At 36.2% G+C, this 20,649-nt stretch overlaps 1 protein-coding gene across 1 annotated transcript in view; it reads left to right on the top strand.

Annotated features, from left to right (window-relative positions):
- The first annotated feature begins 1,013 nt into the window (after window positions 1-1,013).
- Window positions 1,014-20,649, top strand: part of LOC149551105 (outer envelope pore 24B-like protein) — a 48,328-nt gene continuing 28,692 nt past the window's right edge. The window contains exons 1-2 of the mRNA XM_089786676.1: window positions 1,014-1,396; window positions 13,793-14,152. Of these exons, the coding sequence (XP_089642802.1) occupies window positions 1,145-1,396; window positions 13,793-14,152 (612 nt within the window). The 5' untranslated portion in view covers window positions 1,014-1,144. The remainder of the gene's footprint in view (window positions 1,397-13,792; window positions 14,153-20,649) is intronic.

The following is a 20,649-nucleotide window of genomic DNA, read 5'->3' as shown; positions in this document are numbered from 1 at the left end:
ATCATATGCAATAAATAAATATATATTCAAGTAGTGATTAAACAATATTAAAAATAAATATATTGAATCATATAATATCATATGATTTACATATATAATAATATAAGTATGATAATATTAATTTAATATTAGTATTAATAATATTGACAAATAACAAACATAATAGCATTATTAATATAATAAAGTTAATATGAAAGGACACATCCTTTCTCATAGTAAAATATATAAAGGAATACTTACATTGAGATAAGACATGAGGAGAATTAGCAACAAAAAATGATTTAAATTTTTTAAAAAAGGTATTATAAATAACCAAGATGTAGAGATGGAGAAAGATATGAAAGGTTTGGTTTTATAAGACTAATGTTCTGACAAGGGACATCACAAAAGTCCAGCAGAATAAAGCCAATGGCTCCCACCAACGCGTTTATATATCTGAAAATGATAATGTTTGACAAATTGTGAGAATGCATAAGAAAGTCGGGTCTGCAATGTCTCCCTAGTATGCTAGATCAACTTAATGTCTATTGATTGCTGGCAAGCTAGAGAGAATGGAGAGACCGTTGTTGGTAGTCATTGTTTGGATTGGGATGTGTCGTGCTATTGCAAAGAGACTTGCATGGGGAATTTTGATTGTCAATGCCTTATTAAAGGTTTGATTCCTTAACCTGCGTTACTATAGATCCGAAAAAGCTATACAATTTGAGAAAGTCAGATTGAGAATAGAAATAACTATTCCAATAGCAGGGTTTTTTTGGAATGGACATATGCTCATTTTAGGGGTAAAATGAGAATATGTATTCCTCTGTGCCCTATTCCAATGTGGCACACCAAACAAAAAATACAAAACATATTCCTAATTTCCTATGCTTATTTGAGCAACCAAACGACCCTAATCAAACAAGGTTGGGAATCTTCTATGGAAACGAATAATAGGAAAAGTTCAACTACCGTAGTCAAATTAGCGTCTTTTCTCTTAAATCCATCTGGTGGGTGCTATCCTCTATTTTCTTGAAGCCAAACGTTTGCGGTGACTGGTTCTCTCATCAGCTGAACTGAGATGAACTGATACCTGGTTAAAAAATAGACCATATCTTCTGAAATTGTTCATATAGTCGCTGAAGAGAGAGCCATTTTGGGGAATATGGAAAATACACCACAGGAAACTGCACCACCTGAAAAACCCCTAAGAAAGGCAACCAAGGCTTCCATCAAGAGCAAATATGATGTTCACGCAAGAGCTGCCTCTGCAACAGTTTCAGTGAATGTTGGAGATCTGAAATTGAAGACCACATGCACTGATGCCACCTTTGTCAAAGGCCCCTGCTTGGATGGTATTGTTCTCGGCGTGGAGAAACCTGGCTTCTTTATGATTGATTATGATCTGCCCCAAAAGGTAAGATTCCGGTTTCAATGTTTTCAATATTTGAAGGGGAAAAAATGTTTGGGGTGGATTGAAGAATCCGTATAGGGCTTGCCCCTTCCAAAAACTTTAATGTTTTTAATTAAAAAATGTTTGGATTCAGGTTACAAAATTGCAAGACTTTTGTCATGTCGAAATTTTAGGGGACGTATTTTTTTAAGGTTTAATTTAAAAAATCTGTGCAAGGCTTACCCGGCTGTTTAGAAAGTTACTAGGTGAGAGGAGACTTTTCACGTGCTTTAGGTCAAATGGCCTGTAGAAACAACGACTATATCTTGTTAGTTAGATGACTAATGTGTCTTTTTGTATGCTTTAAATCAAATTGGTCTATAGAATTAACTAATGCGTATCTAGTTGTACAGATTTCTGGTCTAGACAATTTTAGTTGAGATGGGAGTTCATCGTGTGCTCTAAGTTGAATTGATCTGTAGAATTCAGAAATGTGTATTTCGTTTTATTATGACTGATTTAGAAGACTATTTGGCGAGATGAGAGTTCTACATTAGTTGATTTGTAGAATCCATGAATGTGCTTTCTTTATATGGTTTACAGTTTACACATTCATTAAATGGTTGATTTCAATGATTTGTTTAAAAATTGAACTGGGTGACCCTTCACGTGCTTTTGTTCAAGCCGGCCTGTAGAATCCAAGCATATTTTTCTAGATATTAAGATGATTATTCTCGACCATGCACTTACGCAGAGGAGATTGAGATAATATCCACATAATTATTGGGAAGATATATGAAATGGGAATTTCTTAAAGTCATCTCAATATTTGTTCTCCTGCTTTCCTTGTTTTATTCTACTGCAAGGCTGGCCAGGTATGCTGCCACCTTCATACATTCACCTTCAACATTGGCTTCTTGCCATCAGCCACAATCTTCATTAACGACCAATTCTCAAATTTTGACTTTCAGTGCACTTAGTAAATTCCTCCGAGTTGCTTTCAAGCTCAATGCTCGCCCCTTGATTCTCTTTGGCAATTAAGAAGCCTTTTCTCAGTGCCTTTGCCTCAACAATGTTGTTATGGAGATTGCCAAGGCTGCATGTAAGTTAGTATCAAAACTCCTTTCTCGTATCTGACTGCATTGACCAGGCTTGGATTGCCTTTTGCAGCACTATTGAAATTAACATCTAAGTGCCTTTTTTTGGAGGTTCATGGATTTTTCCTCCCTTTAGTAGTTTTCTTCCCATTGCCTTTATTAGGGATCTCATCAAAGATTCTTTTCCAGCGATTAAGGGTACCTGCATCAATTGAGGTGACCTTTCAATATTTAGGAGGCAAAGTAGACCTTTCCATATTTAGGACGCAAAGTAGATATGGATTTCTGCACAGTTCTACAACTTTTTGCTATACTTTATCCTTAGGAAGATCCTCTATGAAGATCTTTTCTTTCTTTCTAAAGATAAATTCCAGCGATTGTTAAAATACATGGTACAGAGATCCAGATTTTACGTTCCTCTTTCAAGTAAAAAGTAGCGCTTCTCCAAATTCTGGGTATGAAAAAAATCTCTGGACTTTGGGGACAGCTGTTGGGGTGGGGCAGTGGTTGCTGTAAATAATATAGATAAATCAATGTGTCAATCTAAAAAATTTAGCTGATTAAAATTTAAGAAGTAAACCTCCTTTATGGAACGGTTTCTTTTTGGCAGATTCAGCACAATCATCAGCTTTCCTGAGCTTGGAATATTCATGCTTCTTGTTACCATCTAGGTTTTACCTATTGCTATATCTTTCTTGCAACACTATTTCAAGGTGCACTAACCAAATATATCTAGGTTTTACCTATTGCTATGTCTTTCTTGCAACACTATTTCAAGGTGCACTAACCAAATATATTTAAACTTTTTGTCTTCTGTGATTTGGCTAAATGCTGAAGATGGTGATGGTTGCATGTGATTATTGGTCTAATAAAAATCTTAAAATCTAGTTGTTTCTGTCAAACTTGGTAATGAAATGTTGAAATGATTGATAAATATATTGGACAAGATAAATATTTAGTGAAGCTCATAACATTTATTAGTTAGTGCAAAATTGCATTCACTGATAAAAAATATGACACAATGTTCAAATTTAACAAATGAAAATGATTGCTTAATCCATCATCTAGATGACATAGTGTAGCTAGGAAATACAAAATGATAAAAAACAAAAAATATTATCCCACTTTTAGCCTTAAGTATATTAGTGTTACATATCCTGAGTGATCTAGAGGGAAAGTGGGAAAACCACTTTGTTTTACATATTGGACAACTTTTTTTATGACACCTCATCTGCTTGAGACAAAGCTTTAATGTTGTACTAGAAGTATCATTTGAGTGATAGCTTTAATGTTTTGCTCAATAACCAAGATATTGACTTGGTAAGACTTGTGTTTGTTTTCTCAAGTCAAGTCTACTTTATATGATGCTATATTCTAATTGGAGAGAATGCTGCACCTATTTGTGGTGAAACTTTTACCACCATTTGTAAAAACTCCGTTTGAAATGTGATACAATAATAAATTATGTTATCCCAAGTTTTTAGGAGAGGGGGATGCGTTTCCTTGTCCTTGATTCTTTGAGCCAATTTAGGGGGCGACTAGGGGACGACAAAGGGGACAACGATATAAAATATAGAAAATGTAAGATATATGAAAACATGGATAAAGTATGCATATATACATTCTAGAACCTTAACATATAATATTTATGTTAAATAACTTAAAATGAAAGTTCACATGAGATTCAAAGTCAAATAGATTACCAAAACTCAAACATTAATACTTTGGAACAACTAGTTTACATCCCCAAGATGTCGTCACTTTTAGGATGGGTTGAATGGGCTTGGGAACATCTCCCTGGGTAGCTTTGATAATAAATATTAATAAATTAACATTTAAAAAATGAAAATAAAATATAAATAATATAAAAAATAATTGAGTTTAATGAATGGTCAATAGGCATGAATTAAAGATTTATGACTATTTAAGTATCAAATATTTAAATGTATAAAAGCAAGAAGGGAATCAACTAACCAAGAAATGATGTATCCATCAATTAACAAAGGAAGAAAATAGCTAATCAATTAGTTTTGAAAATAATTTTTACTGTTAAATGAAAGCAATGAAGGCTGGTTTCCTTCAAGGAATGGATATAAAGGGAATCGCCCATCAAACATATCAACAATCCATTTAAGTGTGAAATTATTCAAAGTAATTTCAAACATTGACTTGTCAATTCAACGAGAAATATCAATAAGCCAAAGCCATTGACAATAATTTGGTAAACACATCAAGCAATTGATTTTGTATTTGAGAAAGTGTCTTTCAAATAGGAAGGATGAAATCCCATCCAAGTCCATGAGAGGATGAGGACAAAAACCATTATTGCTCTTTGTTAGTTTAGACAGAAACTCAAAACTAGTCAAGGCCACAAACCTCCATGGTAGACAATGAGTTGTAAGGATGAAAACCCTTTCACGTTTTTGGCAAGTCAAGGACAAAAACCCTTGATATTGCCGCTGTTGAGTTAGGAGTCAAAACAATCTAATATATTAGATTTATAAGTGTATCTAGAAAATTCATGATATGATTGATTTTGAGTTATGATAAGTTATTTTTCTTTGACAAACCTATTTTCATTTCAAGTAAATATTATTATTGCAAGGTTAACCTTAGGAATATTCCAAAAGGGTCATTGTACCTTTTTTTAAAATTTTGAGTGAAGAGTTTTTTACAAGAAGGTTGTTATTGTCTTCTCCACTTTTATGAGTGGAAATTGGAGAACCTAATAATATTAATATATAATTTTAGATAGAATACTAATAGCGATGCAAAAAAATGTAAGAACTTTGAAATCATACAAATAACAAAGATGGACAAGTGGGTAGGTCATATTGGCAGCTTCACTATTCAAAGTTCTCTATAATATTGAATTTGCCACTGGAGCAAATACAATCCCGCATGAATTTGGTCAGCCACAAACAAACAAAAACACAATGGACAAGAAAAATGGTAGAATGGAAGGAGCTAGGGAATGGGGATGGGCTTGGAAGAATTTGAGGCCAAGCAGGAGAGGATGACTAGATTCAACTCAAGGAACAAAACCAAATTTGCAAAGAAAAGAATGGCTAGATTCATTAACCTAGAGGCGGAGGTTAGAACAGAATAAAGGATCTTCAAGATGGAGGAATCCGATTTAAGGAAGTAGAAATCATATTGCAGATAAGGTGAGATTTCAAAAACAAAGTGTCATATACCAATTTGCCCTTTGAAAGCTGAACCTTAGAAAAAGCAAATAAAGGTAAGGAGTTTTCGCCATTAGGTAAGGAGTTTTCGCCATTCGACAAAATATAAGAGCAATGATTATTTTCAAAATCCCTAGATCTAATTGTCGAACAATTTAAGGAATACAAATTTCTATGAAATGGTTTGGAGGAAAATCTTAGGCCTATAAAATCATTAGCTGGTGGACATCACATTATGGCAGATGGATAAGTGCAAAAGCTCTTGAAAATGTTTTTTTGTTATTGATTATATTGATAAATTTCGAAAGAAAGAGCTACTCTATGGGAAATTAATGTTATCTAAGGGTTTTACTTTTAATAGAATAGATTGGTAATCAAATCTCAATCCAATAAGTCGTAAGCCTAAATAATTTTTAAAATGGGTCAAACTAAGCAATCTACCGACAAAATATTGGAATATAGGAGCCTTGGAGAAGTTTGGGGAGGCTTAAATTCTGGTAGATCCAAATTGTGATCTATGGTGTCTAGATAACTTGGACATAGTCCCAAAATATGGAAAGTGAAACCAAAAAATTGAACTTGATTGAAAAAGAAAGTTGGGGAGGCGTGTCCTAGGGTTAGGACTCATAACAAGTTGTTCATAGGTGAAGAGGAGCATGATAGGGAAATGGGCCAAAATGGGTCAAACTAAGCAATCTACCGACAAAATATTGGAATATAGGAGCCTTGGAGAAGTTTGGCGAGGCTTAAATTCTGGTGGCTTAAATTCTGGTAGACCCAGATAGTGATCTATGGTGTCTAGATAACTTGGAGATAATCCCAAAATATGGAAAGCAAAACCAAAAAATTGAACTTGATTGAAAAGAAAGTTGGGGAGGCATGTCCTAGGGTTAGGACTCATAACAAGTTGTTCACATGTGAAGAGGACCATGATAGGGAAAAACAAATGGCTCCTATCTCTAATCTGAGGGAAAGCTCAAAATGTTTGAGCAGACAATGCGAGACAATGAAGTAGATCACAAATGGGAAATAATGAAACTTGTTTTGGGATCCTTGGAAATAGGTAGGGGAAACATAGATATTATTGGGGGGCAGGCTCTAGCAGAGTAAGCTCTGGGCAAAGAGAAAGAAACATATTATGAGGAAGAGTTAACTTTCCTCAAGCAAGAAGGTGAAGGCCTACAAGAAGAGATTAGTTGGAGAATTGAGATTTTGAGTCCTGAAAATTAGGATAAGGGAAAAGGCATGAATCTTATTGCGGATAAGAGAATAGGATTCGAGGATAATGCATTAGAACTATGTACTAAGAAAGTTATTAATGACACCTAGGAGAGGGTATCTACGATTGGTAAACAATCAAAGCAAGAAATCCTAGAGGTTGCAAAGATATCACAAAGGTAGGAAGGAGACAAATTGGAAATAAAGGCAATTAGTGAATTCTTCTCATGCCTCAAAAATAGAAACTAAAGACATCCTTGAGGAAAAACATGAGCCAATCAAGAAAATCTTGGATATGGATCAAATGAAGGACGCTGATCAAGAAACACTATCTGGAAATGAGGAAATGGAAGAGGATGATGAGGAGAAGGAAGAGAAAGATGACAAAAGGCTTTTTCAAAAATATAGAAAACAAGAATAAATTAAATCATGGAAAATTGTTACAGAAAAGAAAGGTTAGAAAATCCTTTTTTGAACTATGGTCTAAAGTTGGTAATGTAGGAGACCAAGCCAAAAGCACATCACTACTGAAGGGAGAGAAGGGTGACATCCTTCCTTAAGAGCCGTGATGCTGCTAACATGGAATGTTAGGGGCTTAAATGCGCACAACAAACAATGCTTGGTCAAGTTCTAAGTACCAAGGGCTGATATTATATTGCTACAAGAAACAAAATTGACTAATGAAGACATTCACTCATTACACACAAGATTAGGCAATTGGGAATTAGAATGGATCCAATTTGAAGGGGCCTTAGGTGGACTTGCTATCCTTTGGAAACCGTGACGGATGCCTTTGGAAGAATTGGCCAGTAGCAACAGTTGAATTGGGGGAACATAAAAAACGTGGTAGCAAAACTTTATTCTGATAAATATGTATAGGCCAATCCCTAAGGATAGAATGAAGGAACTTTGGGAAGAATGGACTTCTTTCTTGCTTCCTTCCCAGCTCCACATACAATAATTACAGCAGATTTTATTGCAATCCTATGCCTATCAGATAAACAAGGAGGAATCTAGAGAGCCAATCAGTCACAACTAGATTTTATGGAATGGGTTAGAAGAAGTAGCTTGTTGGAAATTGAAACAAGGGAAGGGGCATACACATGAAACGACAAGAGGTTAGGATTTAGTCATATTGCAGAAAAAATGGAATAGAGAAAACCTCAAGCAAAATTAAAATTCATCAAGCAAAAACTCTCAAAATGGAATAGAGAAAACTTGAAGTATATCTTCGTTGAAAAGGAGATTGAAAGTGAAATGGAAACCCAAAACCTAAAGTGATGAAGGGATGGATTAGGAGAAATATTATAAGGAGAAAGAATTAATGAGAAGACATGAAGACATCCTAGCTAAAGAAGACATATTTTGGAGACATAAATCTAGGGAAACATGGCCAGTAGAGGGAGACAAAAACTAAAACTTCATCCTTAATGCAACTAAGCAAAGAAGGGACATAAAAATAATCACAGGATTAAAAAAGAAGATGGACTAGTAATATGGAACCCAAAGAAATTACTAAACACACAGTCTCATACTTCAATCCATTTTGAACAATTCAGAGGGTTTGAATTGGAGAAATCAACAGAACTTTATAAAGAACATACCAAGAATTGTGATAGTGGATTCGAACAAAATGATTACTAGGAAGTTTATGAGAGAAGAGATAAAGGTTGCTTTAGATTAGGTATACCCAGATAAGGCACGAAGCCCAGATGGTTTCCCTGCTGGCTTTTCCAAAAATGTTGGCATATAATGGGAGAAGATTTAGTAGAGGCCCTAGGGAAAGCAAGGAATTGAGGAGGGTTTCTCAGAGAGATCAACAATATTTTTATATCTCTAATTCCTAGGAAAGAGAATGCTTGAAGTTTGGATGAATTTAGACTTGTATCACTATACAATGCGATGTACAAACTAATGGCTAAAATAGTGATCAACAGATTGAAAATTATTCTTCCTTAGATCATCTCAAAAGATCAAACTGGATTTGTCCTAGCAAGGTCAATCTTAAATGGAGTGATGATTGCACAAGAAGCGATCCACTAAATCCAATCCAACAAATCCCCAAGTATGCTCATTAAGTTGGATATAAAGAAGGCATATGATAAGGTAGGTTGAAGATTTCTATGTAAGTGTTTAGAGGCCTTTGGATTTTGTAAACAGTGGATCATTTAGGTCTTTTATTGCACCTCCAACACAAAATTCGCTATTCTTGTCAATGGTTCTTCGAGAGGATGCTTTGAGAGTTTACAAGGTTTGAGGCAAGGAGTCCCCTTGTCTCCCTTCCCATTTATCATAATGGCAAAGGCCTTAGAGAAGAAATTTAGGGAGGCCTAGCTGGAAGAGTCAAATGAAGGAATACAAATTGCTAGTGGATTGCCTGCAATCACTCACCTACAATTTTCTGATGATACAATGGTTTTGGAGTGGGGAAGAAAAGGGAAGCTTAATAATCGAGGAAAATTCTCCAATAATATGCAATAAAATCTTTGTGAGAGATTGGCCAAAACAAATTTGAGGTCTTCTTTTCTAATGTGGACCCTAGAAAAGAGGCAAAAATGCTAAGTGTCCTAGTTATAAAGCAGACAAACTACCCTGCATATACTTAGGATTACCATTGAATAAAGGATTGTGGCCAACTAATTTATGGAACCTGCTAAAAAAAATGGAAAAACGATTAACCTCGTGGAAAGGAAAATGGCTATCTTGGGCGGGTGGGATTAGTCATGTTCTAATTAGTAATATTTTGCTTTTCTTGTGTATTTGTTGTCTTGCCTCACACTTGCCACGTGTTAATTCAAAACTGGTGTAGCCGATGAGTAAATTCTTTTGGCAAGGGATGGAGGAAAAGAAGATGGCAAGGATATCCTAGGAAAAACTTAGTAGACCAAAAAAAAAAGGGGGGCTTTGGAGTAAGAAATCAAGTGTGTGAGAAGAAGACTTTTGGGGCCAAATTGACATGGAAAATGTACAAGGAGCCACTTTTAAAATGGGCAGGAATCTTGCAACATAAATACTTGGAGATGACAGAAGCATATGGAATGTTTAGATCTCTGACCTTCCAATAGCGTTCAGGGGGAACTTCATCTTCAGTTGCAGATCAGCCCTTGGGAGTGCCTCTCTTGGGACACAATGGATGGCAGATCGATCCTATTTTGGAAGTTTCCTAGAAGGGCTTACTAGCCATTGACAACTATATGGATACAAGAAGGATCTAGAATCATTATTAGCAGATGTGGGGAGACAAAGTAAGGAATTATATAGAAATTAATGAGAATCACCCATCAATTGGTTGGCAAGGGAAGAATTCAATTGGCTTTCCCTTACCATCTCAAGAGGTGCCCCGGCTGAAACAAATTTTGAGTGAGAGACTGGTAGTGTTCAGGCCTAAACAAGATAGGTTGATATGGATATAATCGAAAATAGGGGAATACAATACAAAGGAAGGATACAGAGTCATGGAAAAAAGACAAATACAAAGGATATAATTACAAGTGAAACTATGTTTGAACAAACAATGCTTGTGTAAAGCAGGTGTCTTTGCTTGGGTTGCATTCCAATGGGGAATAATCATGATAGAATGGTTAAAAAGAAAAGGATTTGAAGGAACGTCAAATTGTGCCCTTCTTAAAAATGCAGAAGAAGCAATGGATCAGCTATTGCTCAACTGTCCTTACTCTTAAACTTGTTGGAGATGGCTTTGCAGGAGACTAGAGTAGATAACTGCACTTCTCAATGACATTATGACCTTAGACCTCCAGAGATACTGGAAAAATTGATAGATTCCTTGTTGACAAGAATATAGTTGTGAATAACTCACTCCTCAACCACTCCATTCAGGGTAAAATCCCATTATTTGCCATCATTTTGTGTATGAAAAAACAATTCATTTTGTCAAAGGCTTTGTTATTTTCTAGTTTAGTACTCATAGCCATCTTCTTCCACACTTTCAGCCTTTCATAAAATTGAGCTCTTCATGAGCCATAACTGTACCACCCAATATTTGTTTGCCATTCACAAATACCATTACTTTTCCAAGATCAATCTTAATATTGTCTTGAGTCTGTTTAGCAATAAATTAACAATATAGATGATCATATTGCAAAGTGAGGTTTGTCTGAGAGTTTTTAAAAGTGTGAAGAAAAAAGATTTTTTTTGCGATCAATGCAATGAAAGTGGTGTTGTGCTCTTTTAGGATTTTTCTGCTTTACGATTCCTTTTGCAGGCTCCGAGAAAACCCTTTGGACCAGGCAATTTGTCTCTTAGATATTGAAAGACAATTGTGCCAATGCCTTCTTGATTACTTCCTTCATTACCCTTCGGTTTCATCTTCACTTTTTAGCCACATATTTTTCCTCTTTAATTTTCAAATTTTCAGTGCTATGCCTCAGCCTTTGAAGATTTTAGAAATATTTAATTGCTTCCATTCTGATCATTTCTCTATCTTGAATCATATCACCTCCTGGATTCGTGGTTTTTGTTATCCTGTTATAGTTTCTCCACAAAATATGGATTTGTGAATGTATCTCGTATTTCAGCACCCTTCTTTAATTGGATTGTTTCCGTCTTTCTTTTCCAAATGGATATCTTCCCATAACAAAATGTGGTTTAATAACTTTAGTGCACCATTGATTTTTATGTCTTTCTGTTTTAGTTTTATCTATCAATCCTTTTCTTGGTATTGGTTTTTGAAGTAACACTGTTTCTTACTCCACTATTTATGTCACAAAAACCTAATATGCTGAATCGTGGGATTTTCAGGCAATTTCAGGTACGAATTGTATTGGAATCAGATTCTGAAATGAATCTTCTGTGGGTGTGTCTAGGGTTCATGTTTTTAGATGTTGAAATATTTAGTGCTTCTGGTTTGGTCTTTTTGATATGCTTAAGACCTACACTGCTGATTAGTGAACTTTGGGCTTGTCTATCATGAGATTCTATTTTGATTTCTTTAATAGTGATTTCTTTGTTTAGCTCACACAGACATACATATATCTGAAAGAAAGAAACTTTATTGTCCACGAGGCTAAAGATTCTTTTGCATTACATATGTTATTATATAGGTATGAACGTACCCAACCCCCAAGCAAATTTCTGCCATACTGGCGTTTCGTACCCACATAACCATTCCTGTTCCTGTACACAATTCGGCAACTTAGCCAAAGACTTCTTTGTTCAATTCTTTTAATTGTATATTTGATATCTTTTGAGCAATTCTGAAGATTTTTGTTCCATTTTGTTCCTGGGACTTTGCTTCTTGATACTCTAGTTTAGTGATTCTCCTGAACTGGATCTTCTTTAGCCTTGATTCCACCATTATTGTCGAATTTAATGGCAATGATCTGAACTTGAGAAGAGAATGTTGTTTGATTCATTTAAGATACGATCTTGAATCCAATTACTACCTAGCAAAAAGTTACATGTCATTTCTGCTAGAAGCCTGTTTCAAGTCTTATTTTTGACCAAATATACACCTCTGGGTTTGAATTGACTTCAATTAATTCCGTGTCTATAAAAGTGTCAAGGTCTTGAGGTGATTGTGATAATACGAATAGGCTGAATTTTCAGCTGGATATAGAACTACATTGAATTTTCCTTCTACTGCACACTTACTATACTCTATGTCCATGAAGTTAGTTAAAGCATCTTAGTACTCTGTCCACGAAGGTTGTTAAGGCATCTTAGCAAATATTTTTTTTGCCTTGAAGATGGGCTGTACTCACTGCTTACTGTGAATCTCCTATCAAAAGATCTTGAGTTCAAACTGCATTGTTTGCCAGTTTTTACGTTCATTCACAAGTGCTCCTTTGCAACTTTGCTGTTACCAGACAATGTACAGACCCACCTGTTCCCTTGCAACACTTACACAGTCAACTATAGAGTGTTGGGTTGTTCTCCATATCCAGTTGATAATATTGTCAAAAGTCCCTTTATCCATTTTTATCTCCTTGAATACTATTATGATATTATCACCTGCTCCCATGCAACACTTACAAAGTCAACAACAGAGTGTTGGGTTGGTCTCCATATCCAGTAGATAATGTTGTCAAAAGTCCCTTTATCCACTTTTATCTCCTCGAATACTATTATATCCAATTTATCTGTTCGTAGTTAGCGCTGCTTCAGTAATCTATGGTGGGAAGGATGTTGAGGTCCCACCAATTCCACGACAGTATGATTATGTGGAGGAATTTTGCATGCTGCTGAGAATAAAAGGTTTATCCCCTCAGATTTTGGATTTCTTCTTTTCCCCTCTTACATTGTTTTTTTCTGTTCCAATTTCATATTCCATGACTGTCTTTGGGATTTTTTCACTCACCTTTACTAGCTGTTTCTTGCTTTGTTAATTTGGCCTCTGCTCGCTTCTGCACATTCTTCACATGTCATCTCTTTCCCTTGCTATCATTTTTTCCTTTCTGCTTGATGCACATCTGTGTTCTTCTCCTGCTTGCTCCTCTGTTTTATGTGCTTTGAATTTATTAACCACAATATTCTTTATGGCAAGGGCTGAGGCATGAATATATGATAAATGATGGGCTAACTGCTCCCTTTTGGGGATTTTTGGATACATTCTTTTTCATAATCTGCTAAAATTTGATTATAAGTTTGTTTCTGAAGATAGAATAGTTTAAATAAACATGTGATTTGATTTTCGAATTTCAAGAAATATATGTTTTTACTGTTTGACACATTCCAATTAAATGGGAATTGAAATTGTATGGCATGTCAATTAATTGCACTTTAGGACATGCCATTTCACATAATATATGTGCAATTTGATCTCAATTCAAATCATGCTCTTTTTAAATAATCTGCCTGCAATTTGGTTCTAGTTAAAGTACACTTGCACCTTAATTATTTTCGATTTGATTTCCAAGCGAGGCACAATTTTATGCATAATCTATTAGCAATTCAATTTTCAGGCTGCAAGGTTCCAATTCATCAGCTCTGCAAAAGTTTCTGGCAAACAATTGAAAATGACATACATACATGCTCAAAAGACCAACAGGACCATGTTGGATGGCAGTTTGACATTTGATCCATCGAACAAGCTCTCAGCTAACTACAGTTTTATGACTGGGAGTGGGCAGCTGAAATACTCTTATGTTCATCAAGGGGACCGGACATTTGAGCCGGCCTATGATTTAAGAACCAATTCATGGAATTTTTCGATGTCCCAGAAGGTCTATGGAGCTGATACTCTTAAGACTTCATATGAGACTTTTAACAAGCGGCTTGGGTTGGAATGGACGAGAGAATCAAAAGATGCAGGTTCTTTTAAGGTAAATATTTGGATCTTTATAATTACATTGTAGAGGAGGGAATATTTTTCACAAGCATAGAATAAAGCGGATTGAACAAAGTGATAGGTGGATCCATGTTAGAATATGAGAACCTGTGAAAATAATCTAAAAAATTGTAGTTAGAATAATTGGTGAATCCTTTTATTTCAGAAGAGAACCAAATGCATATTAATGTTGAAGGAAACACATTAAAAATTTAATTTTAGCAATTGCTGCAAATCTTATTGTGTAATATTTTCATACAAAATTTACTGATAGGCTAATCCTTTTTCTTTTAAGAAATTAGCTAATTGATTTAAAAGTAGCTTCAAAGTTTTTCTGGAACCCAGACACAGGAGAAGCAAATTCACACCATAGAGTCTTTTAAGACAAATGTTTGAATGAAGGGCATAAAATTTAAATCAACAAACAAATAACTGTTTTAATTTCAGGTCCAAGCAAGTTTGCTTCATGAATTAGCTTCTTGGTATGTGGTTAGTGGTAAGTGCTGATGTTTGATGATGAGTTTAAATCCCACTGAGGCAAGAGTCTGCAAATATCAAAAGCATGTCCTGAAGACCAGCTTTAGCTCTGGAATAGAGAATTCTTGGATTTATAATAGTCCAACTCCTTTAGTCATTTTACTTTTTAGTGACCTAAATTCATTTTGTGTTACTCTTGATACCCCGTCTTTTTCTATACTCATATTTATTCTCTTGAAATTTTTCAAATCCAAAGTGCTTATTAATATGGTATTATCTATAATATTGTGCAAAGCTAAACTTTAAAAAATGAGCATTTGACAGGAGACTTTGTAGCTTGATTTCATGCATCCATGACATGGTAGAATTTAAGATTTCTAAACAATCCATTTCCACATATCTCTTTAAGCTCCAATATAGATGAAAGTATCAATTTACTCAAGTATTTTCCAACTGTGTATGCCTTTCTACAAATGTCTATTGGCAGAGTTTAACTATGTTACGCTTGATTCCTCTTGGCTACATTGTGTAAGGTGTTTGAGGTATATTCTTGTCTTCTATGTTAGTGTCTTGCTGAAGGATGTGAATTGTGGCTGGTATATGAATCTTACTATATAATAAACTGAGGGAGCAAAGCAATGCATACATTTTTCTTGTCTGGCTCTAAAAGGTTAAGACTTCACTTTGCCAGAGGTTATGGAGAGTGAAAAGCTACGTGGGAGTCTACAACTACAGTTCACTGTAGAATTTGCAACTTGAGCAAAAGTATCTGCAAAGCAATGCATACAATTTTCTTATCTGTCTCAAAACGGTTAAGACATCACTTTGTCAAGGATTATGGAGAGTGAAAAGGTTAGGAGGGAGTCTACAAATATGGTTTATTGCAGAATTTGCAACTTGAACAAAACTATCTTTATATCAGCACAAGTTTGTGGGTGTTTACTTTTCTATTATATACCTTACTTATAGAAATATAGAATGTACAAAAATTGGATTGTGAAACAATATGTGAAACTCAATTGAGAAGTTTTTCACAAAGGAAATACGGAGGAAACTATTACACGGTTAATTGATAAAACAGTGGATAATTAAATAAATGATCAAGATGGTCATTTATAGTTTACAAACTTGGTATTTCTATTACAAAACAATTGTCGTTATTAGCACATTCTAATAACGAAAGAATAATAACAATGTTAGAAAGATTCTAATCTTTACAAGATTTACATTAACAAACAAGATATTCAGAGATGTTATTCTTATACCCTCCCTTAATGGTAAATCTGTCATCTACACCAAGGCGCCCACTGATTTTAACAAACTTATATGGAAGGAGGGACTTGGTGAGAATATATGCAGCCTGGTCCGCTGTAGGAATATATTGCAAATCTATGGATTCAACTTCAACCAGCTGACAGATGAAGTGACAATGAATATCAATATGCTTGGTTTGCTCAGGGAAGACTGAAATTTTGGCAAGTTTGAGAACCCCTTGATTGATGTATAAGAGGGGTGAAGGGCCTGCCAGAGACATATGGATGTCAGAAAGCATCCTTCAAAGCCGAACTGCCTTACAACTTGCTTTGAATATTTCTCAATAATTAGCTTCCATCAAGGAAAGAGATACAACTTACTTCTGTATGGTCAAATGATAGCACGTGCCCAAACTGAAGACATATCTCGAAGTGGACTCATTTGCGTAATTAAGGAGTCTGGGATCTTTGGTTCATTCATAGTGGATACCAAAGTCTGAAGTGCCCTTGACATAGTGCAGGATGCGCTTCGTTGCAACACAATGATCAGATGCAGGAGCTGTAATGAAGTGGGATATGTAACTCACTGCAAAGATGAGATCAAGTCTATTGGTGGTGAGATATATCAAACTGCCCACTAGTTTCTTGGATGTAGATTCATTCTCAACAGGAGAACTAGGTTTGGCCGACAACTTAAAACCAAACTCCATAGGCGTAGATGTAGGTTTACATTCCTGCTTTCTGCATTTGTCTAGTAGAGAGCCCTTGCACATTTTTACTGAGAGATGAAGATGCCATCAGATTGCTGCCAAACCTTGACACCAAGGAAGTAGTGCAAGAGCCCAAGGTTGGTCATGCCTAAAGACTAGCATAAGTTCCTTTTAATTCCCTGAATCAAAGATGTCGAGCAATTAAGGATGATAAGATCATCAACATATATAACTAGAAGGATGATATCATTGCCAGTATTCTTGACATACAGATTTGAGTTTGTAGGATTCCTTTGGAAACCTTGACCTGTGAAGTACTTATCAATTTTCATAAACCATGCCTGAAGTGCTTGTTTTAGGCCATAGAGTGCTTACTCCAATTTTAGTACATGGTGTTCTTTGCCGAAAAACCTCAAATCTAGGAGGTTGCATCATGTAAACCTCTTCTTGTAGCTCTCCATCAAGGAAGGCACTCTTTACATCCATTTGGGACTAATCTGATTATGCTCATCTTTGCTGTCGGAGAAAAGATCGCCTCATAATCAATTCCTTCATGATGAGAGAAAGAAGCCTTTGGAAACAAGACGAGCTTTGTACTCGTCTAAAGTACCATTAGCCATGTATTTGACTTTGTAGACCCATTTGCATCCGATGGGCTTCTTCCTAGATGGAAGATCTAATAGAGCATATGGTTATTTTTTAACAGACTTTGATACTTAATCTTTCTAGCTTCTTCCTAGTTAGATATCCCTTTGGCCTCTGTATATGTTTGAGGCTCAAACCCATTGCGGATGTTAGCTATGAGAGCAAAATTGACAGAATTAGAAAGTTTGCTATGTTGGAATCATTTGCCGTTGCACCAAAAGCTCAAACTATTAATGTCAGATACAAATGTCAGATTTAAACCGATCAATGGGAGAATCTTCGAGGAGGTGCTGACCACCGAGTCAACAACAATCTCCCCCTCAGCATCGACTGGGCCTTCAATTCCCATTGGAGGGAGACTCAAGCCCATGGCCCAAGGCTCTTATAACAATTGTTGGAATCATTTGCCATTGCACAATAAGCTTGAACTATCATGCATGATACAAATACCAGATTTAACTTGAGCCTTGGGAGAATCTCCAAGGAGGTGCTAACCACTGAGTAAAAAACATGCTCTTTTTAAGAGTAGTTCTACTCTCAATGAGCTCATCACCAGAAGGATGATATCACTGCCAGTGGTCTTGACATACTAATTTGGGTCTGAAGGACTCCTTTGGAAATCTTGACTTGTGAAGTACTTATCAATTTTCATGTACCATGCCCGAAGAGCCTATTTTAGGCTAGAGAGTGCTTTCACCAATTTGAGTACCAGGTGTTCTTCTTTGGAAACCTCGAATGCAGGAGGTTGCATCATGTAAACCTCTTCCTATAGCTTACCATGGGGGAAGGCCCTCTTTAAGTCCATTTGATGGACCTTCCAACCATACTAAGCTACTGTGGAAAGGACTGATCTGATGATGCTCTCATCTTTGCTATTAGAGAAAAGGTCTCCTCATAATCAATTCTTTAATGCTGAGAGAAGCCTTTGGCAACAAGTGTAACGTCCCCATTCTTTTGACAGGCCATTGAGATTCAAATTCTAGCCATCCTCATTCCCTAGGCTAGAATTAATCAATTAATAAAGGGGATAATTAAGTAATGCATGACTTAGCCCAAAAAGCTAATGTTGGGAGATTAAAAAATTATAACTCAAAGATATAACTTAAGTTGGGGCCAATTCAAGTTATTCAGTTGTTTCTCCTAGGCAACTAAATGTGTGGGTCATTTAATAATCAATACAACTTATAATATTTGCCTAAGTTGCCGATGAGGAATCTTCTAGAGGCTGGAGATTTTATTTAAAGGCTTCGACTATGGTTTGGAGGATTCATTGAGCCAAGTTATTATTATTTTACAATCTGCAATTTGTGCGCAACTTCTCAGGACGAAACCCCTGGAAGGAAAATCTTTTGGACGAAACCCCAGGAGCCTCAGCAAACTCATTACAGCAATCAAGTGCCTTGAATTACATACAGATCAGACTGCTGGTAATGAATTTCAGGCAGATAAGGGCAAAGAACTATTCAGGAAACAGTTTGAAGGGTTTAGGAGCAACTTTAAATAAAATAGCAGCACCTGCCATATTTTATCTGAACTTCTGAGCGCATCAAGTCTACATATCTGATTGATACGATCTTCACAAGGGTATTTGTTATTGTCTGATGGGGCCGGTTCTGGTATGATCATCGCATACTATTATTGTTCAGTTGTCTTTCCGTAATAAATCTCTTATAAATAGCAGGGCATTTTCTACTGTGAATCTATGTAAGGGAAAGTTCTCTTCAAGCATGTAATTAATATCCATGTTCTATCTGCAACTTTCTAATTCAAATAAGAGCTGTATTTTGGTTTGTAAAATTTGTGTGGTTGTGAATTCTGCAAATTTCGTAGCTTAGGATATTTCAGTGGTATCAGAGCTGGAGATCTTGCCAGCCTGTTGAGATTTCAGCGCTGCATGTCAGTTTAGTGAATTTGCATGTTAGTTTCTTGGTGAATTTGGCGGTTGCATGTCAAAATAAAGGAAATCTATGCACAGATATAACACTAGAAGTAGATCTGGGCATCAAGAAGAATCAGAAATCAGACCAGCTGAAGGTGAAATGGGTGAGAGAAGAGATGGATCACCACCTAGATTTAAACAATCAAATGGATCAGTTGTTGACAGTCTTTGCTCAGCAGCAACAACAGACGATGCAACAATTCCAAGATCGAATGATCACTGCTATAAGTCAATTGAGGATGGGTCATTCTAGGTCTGGAAGATCAAGTAGTGTACCCAGTCGGGCCAATAGTAGACATGAAAACCAGGACAGAGCAAGGTCTAACACTGTTAGAACAACAACTACACGATCTGATAGACCCCTACGCCCTACCTTCTTGCCCAGACAAAATGAAGAAGAGACGATACCAGAGCAACCGGAGGTAGAAACCCGTATAACTGATGATGTGTTGGCTGCATATGCTGATTATATGGCACTTCCGGAGCAGGTTAGAGCGTTAATGAATCTGAATCATTTTATGGATCAGCGGAAGGAGAAAGCTAGATTACACATGAACAGGCAAGATGGGAGGCCTAGAGGACAGGGTAGATTTGGTACTCAGCCAGCTGAATATAAGGATGCATTGAACAAAATCCCTCTACCTACTTTTGGTGGCAGTGGACAAATGAGTGCCAGATCTTGGATACACAAACTTGACACCTTCTTGTCTCTCAAACCGATGGAAGAAGATAAGGCCATTCAATTTGCCACAATGCATTTAGGAGTAGCATATGACTGGTGGCATCATGGGCTAGTCTCTCAAGATCATGCACTGATTCACTCTTATGAAGAATTTGTTAACAAATTGATTGCCCGATTTGACAGAAAAGATGTGGAAGTCTATTATATGGAGTTGGCTCAGTTTAAGCAGACTAGTCATGTTGAAACATACATCAATGAGTTTCAGAAAATTGCTGTTATGGTCCCTGACATGACAGAAAGGCGTGTTACAATGCTATTTGTTGAAGGCTTGAGTGATAGATTGCATGGGTTGGTGAAGGCTCACAGGCCTAGCACATTACACGATGCCATAGGTCTATCATTGGACTTGGAAACTACACCTCCCTTCCAACCAAAAAGAAATTCTTTAGCGGTTCACAGTCAAAGCAAAAGAATTTCAGACCACAAAAGAACTTCTCACCAAAACTAGATCAGGAATCCAGGAATGAACTTCGCAGGAAGAAGTTATGTTTTAATTGCAAAGAACCATGGGAGCCTGGCCATCGTTGCCTTGGTAAAGGCAAGGTACATTTGATTGAGGTGATTTGTGAAGATGAAGAACAAGAAGAACAGGATCATAGCACGGAGGAGTGTTCTAATCAAGGAGATCAGCCTCAAATAGTTCTGGAGGACTCAACAACTAAGGAAATTCCACGCATTGTTACTTTGTTTGGAGTTCCTCGTACTAGACCTTTTAGACTAAAGGGT

This window comes from Cupressus sempervirens, chromosome 6 (genome assembly GCF_028749045.1).
Source record: "Cupressus sempervirens isolate cs-2001-9-10 chromosome 6, ASM2874904v1, whole genome shotgun sequence".
Taxonomy (NCBI): domain Eukaryota; kingdom Viridiplantae; phylum Streptophyta; class Pinopsida; order Cupressales; family Cupressaceae; genus Cupressus; species Cupressus sempervirens.
This window is presented reverse-complemented; position numbering and strand designations above follow the sequence as displayed.